This window comes from Colobus angolensis, unplaced genomic scaffold, assembly GCF_000951035.1.
Source record: "Colobus angolensis palliatus isolate OR3802 unplaced genomic scaffold, Cang.pa_1.0 Scaffold377, whole genome shotgun sequence".
Lineage (NCBI taxonomy): Eukaryota > Metazoa > Chordata > Mammalia > Primates > Cercopithecidae > Colobus > Colobus angolensis.
Genome location: NW_012117121.1, coordinates 33,042 through 36,609, shown reverse-complemented (window position 1 = coordinate 36,609; position 3,568 = coordinate 33,042). Strand labels below are relative to the sequence as shown.

At 40.9% G+C, this 3,568-nt stretch overlaps 1 protein-coding gene across 5 annotated transcripts in view; it reads right to left on the bottom strand.

Annotated features, from left to right (window-relative positions):
• The window catches only part of NSF (N-ethylmaleimide-sensitive factor), a 143,446-nt gene that overhangs the window by 132,693 nt on the left and 7,185 nt on the right, over nucleotides 1–3,568 (bottom strand). For 4 of the 5 annotated variants that reach the window (XM_011953902.1, XM_011953897.1, XM_011953900.1 and 1 more), the window contains one exon: nucleotides 954–1,039. In XM_011953902.1, the coding sequence (XP_011809292.1) occupies nucleotides 954–1,036 (83 nt within the window). In that variant the 5' untranslated portion in view covers nucleotides 1,037–1,039. Of the gene's footprint in view, nucleotides 1–953; nucleotides 1,253–3,568 lie in introns of those variants that run through there. The other variant, XM_011953898.1, reaches the window with a different exon arrangement.

Sequence of the window (3,568 nt, the reverse complement as noted above, 5' to 3'; positions counted from 1 at the left end):
GGGTTAGCCAGGATGGTCTCGATCTCCTGAGCTCGTGATCCGCCCGTCTCGGCCTCCCAAAGTGCTGGGATTACAGGCTTGAGCCACCGCGTCCGGCTTTCCTTTTTTTTTGGATACAGAGTTTCGCTGTGTCACCCAGGCTGGAGTGCAGTGGTGCCATCTCAGCTCACTACATACAGTCTCTGCCTCCTGGGTTCAAGTGATTCTCATGCCTCAGCCTGCTGAGAAACTGGGACTACAGGCGCACACCACCAAGCCTGGCTAATTTTTATTTTTAGTAGAGATGGGGTTTCACCATGTTGGCCAGGTTGGTCCCAACTTCCTGAGCTTAGGCAATCAGCCCGCCTTGGCCTCCCAAAGTACTAGGATTACAGGCATGAGCCACCACACCCAGCCCATCTTCCAGTGTTCATGTCTCTTGGATTACCATGGTAATAATAACCATAACAGCTAATATGTACTAAGGGCTTGTTAACATGTTGGGCACTGTCCTAAGCGCTTTATTTATGTAACTTACTCTTCATAGCTACCTTGAGGAAGAGATCATCTCCATTATACAAGATCAGGACATAGAGGTACAGAAATGGTCACCCAGTCTGTAATTGGTAGAGCCAGGAAAACTCAAACAATCTGAGTTGGCCAAAGTCAAACACCTAACAACTCTGCTATATATGATTCATACAACCAGTATGTTTAGCTCTCCTAAGACAACTGATGAAAACTAAAGTTTTATATATAAAAAACTGTATGTGATTTTAAAAACATTATGCAGTATTTATCAAGGTTTGACACAGTAATGATTGAAATACACAACTTTTCGTCATCTTCTCCATTTTCCAACTCAGCAAGAAAAATTAAAAAAAAATATTTTCCAACGTTTCCTAAAAATGACTCTCTGGAAGTTTCCCAAATGCCACTTAGTAGGTTAAAAGAAAACAAAGTCAGATACTCACTGGCCAGACTGGAAATCCTTTTCATTTACAACTGCACAATTGGTTAAAGATAATTCATCTGTAGGACATCTCGCTGCTTGCATGCTCTGTAAGAATCAATGATTAGGAAAATCAAATAAAGTCATGTTCTATTCCCTTAAAGAATACTTTATGCCTTTCTGTCTTCTCTTCTTTATCACTCTCATTGCTATAACGAACATCTATTGTTTTTGACTCCCAGCATCCCTTCCTCTGAAGTAAGAGCAAACCCTTCCTTTGGGAAACTGTTCCTTCCCCATTCCATGTGGTTTTGTGAGACTGCCAGTCAGCACACATGCAACTACACCTACTCTATCCCACCCACAGGATTTTATGTACGCTGGCACTAGACCAAAGGCATTCTTCTGCAAGTCAGAGCACCCCACGGAGAAAGACTTTCCACTCTAAAACAGCAAAACTATCACAGAGACACAGACAAGCTAACAGATAACCTGGAAACACAGACCTGGCAACCAAGTTCTGGAGACCAGTCCTGAATATTAGTTACAAGCCAACAAACTTTTTTTTGCTCAAGTTTTTTTGAATTAGTTTTCCATGTCTTCCAAAGAATCTTGACTAATAAAAATGCACTAAAGTAAGTTCAATAAATTTGATAAACTTTTGTATCAAATTTTATATACATTATCAAAAGTATATTATGAAATTTTATGTATATTATAAAAAGTATACTATGAAAAAGTATCTTTTTATAAGAGATCCCAGGTGGCTACAAACTGTATCTCCTATAGATTGAGAAAAACCATCTTCCAAATATCTTTCAACAAAAATAATTACAGACTATATTTTAAAAAAAAAAAAACAGCCTTTTTGGTCAACAGCAACTAGCAAAATGTTCCTTTATACAATATATTTAACCAATAACCCTTCCATGGTTCGCTAGGGTTTCCTAGTGAGCTATGACAGGTAGTCATAGGAGTGTTCATTCTCCAAACCTCAAGCCAAAGCTGACTTTTTTTTTTTTTTTTTTTAAGATGGAGTCTCGCTCTGTCACCCAGGCTGGAGTGCAGTGGCACAATCTTGGCTCACTGCAAGTTCCACCTCCCGGGTTCACACCATTCTCCTGCCTCAGCCTCCTGAGTAGCTGGGACTACAGGTGCCCACCACCACGCCTGGATAATTTTTTGTATTTTCAGTAGAGTCGGGGTTTCACCGTGTTAGCCAGGATGGTCTTGATCTCCTGACTTCACGATCCACCCACCTTGGATTCCCAAAGTGCTAGGATCACAGGCGTGAGCCACCGTGCCCGGCCAAGCTGATTATTCTTACATTTGTCTCCCAAATACAAGTTTATAGAGGAAAGTGAATTATTTTTGGCTTTGTTTTATTTTAACTAAAAGGCCAGTTTCAATATCATTATCCCTGTTGTTTAGGGCAATAGTCTCTAAAGCGGGATATGTGTACTTGAAGGGTGTTTGTATTATACGATAATCCTTTGGGGTGTAAAAATAAAATATTAGTACTTGTATTTATATTGACTTTACACCATTTCTTATTTATTTTTGTTTTGTTTCGTTTTTTGACACAGTCTCTCTCTGCTGCCCAGGCTGGAGTGCAGTGGCGGATCTCAGCTCACCACAACCTCCGCCTCCCAGGTTCCAGCGATTCTCGTGCCTCAGCATCCCAAGTAGCTGGGTTACAAGTGCGCTCTACCACGCCCAGGTAATTTTTGTATTTTTCGCAGAGATGGGGGTTTCATCACGTTGCCCAGGCTGGTCTCGAACTCCTGAGCTCAGGCAATCCGCCAGCCTCAGCCTCCCAAAGTGCTAGGATTACAGGTGTGAGCCACCGCATCCAGCCATACCATTTATTTATTTATCTATGTATGTATGTATGTAATTTATTTATTTTAATTTTTTTGAGACGGAATCTCACTCTGTCACCCAGGCTGGAGTGCAGTGGTGCGATCTCGGCTCACTGCAACCTCTGCCTCCAGGTTCCAGCGATTCTCGTGCCTCAGCATCCCCAGTAGCTGGGATTACAGGTGTGTGCCACCATGTCCGGCTAATTTTTGTATTTTTAGTAGAGATGGGGTTTCACCATGTTAGCCAGGATGGTCTCGATCTCCTGACCTGGTTAGCCACCTGCCTCGGTCTCCCAAAAGTGCTGAGATTATAGGCATGAGCCACCACGCCCAGCCCATTTTTTATTAAAGATCAACCTCACTATACATGTCTACTCTACCTTAAGATATAATCTGATGGCACAAAGTCCTCATAATCCACCAGGCTTTTAAGTGTTCACAGCAAGAGTTAAACGTCTATAATTTTTCCACCTATATCTAAAATCACAGGCTATTTAATGTGACACTTCACAAAATTGTATGAAAGTTAGTGTCGAAACTGCTAAGGTTTCCCTAAGAAAAGCCATGGCCCATAGGTGAAATTATACACAGAAATAAAAATGGTGACAAACTAAATGTATTCTTTTATTGGTAAGTATAGTAAGAAGCTCTTAGAAAACCCTAAAGAAGATATCAGGACAAAATACAGTGTGTGGGGTTTGCTAAACAATTGGATAAAAATATAGATGATTCTTTCATCTTGTATTTGTTGGGTAATTATGAAATATACAAGAAA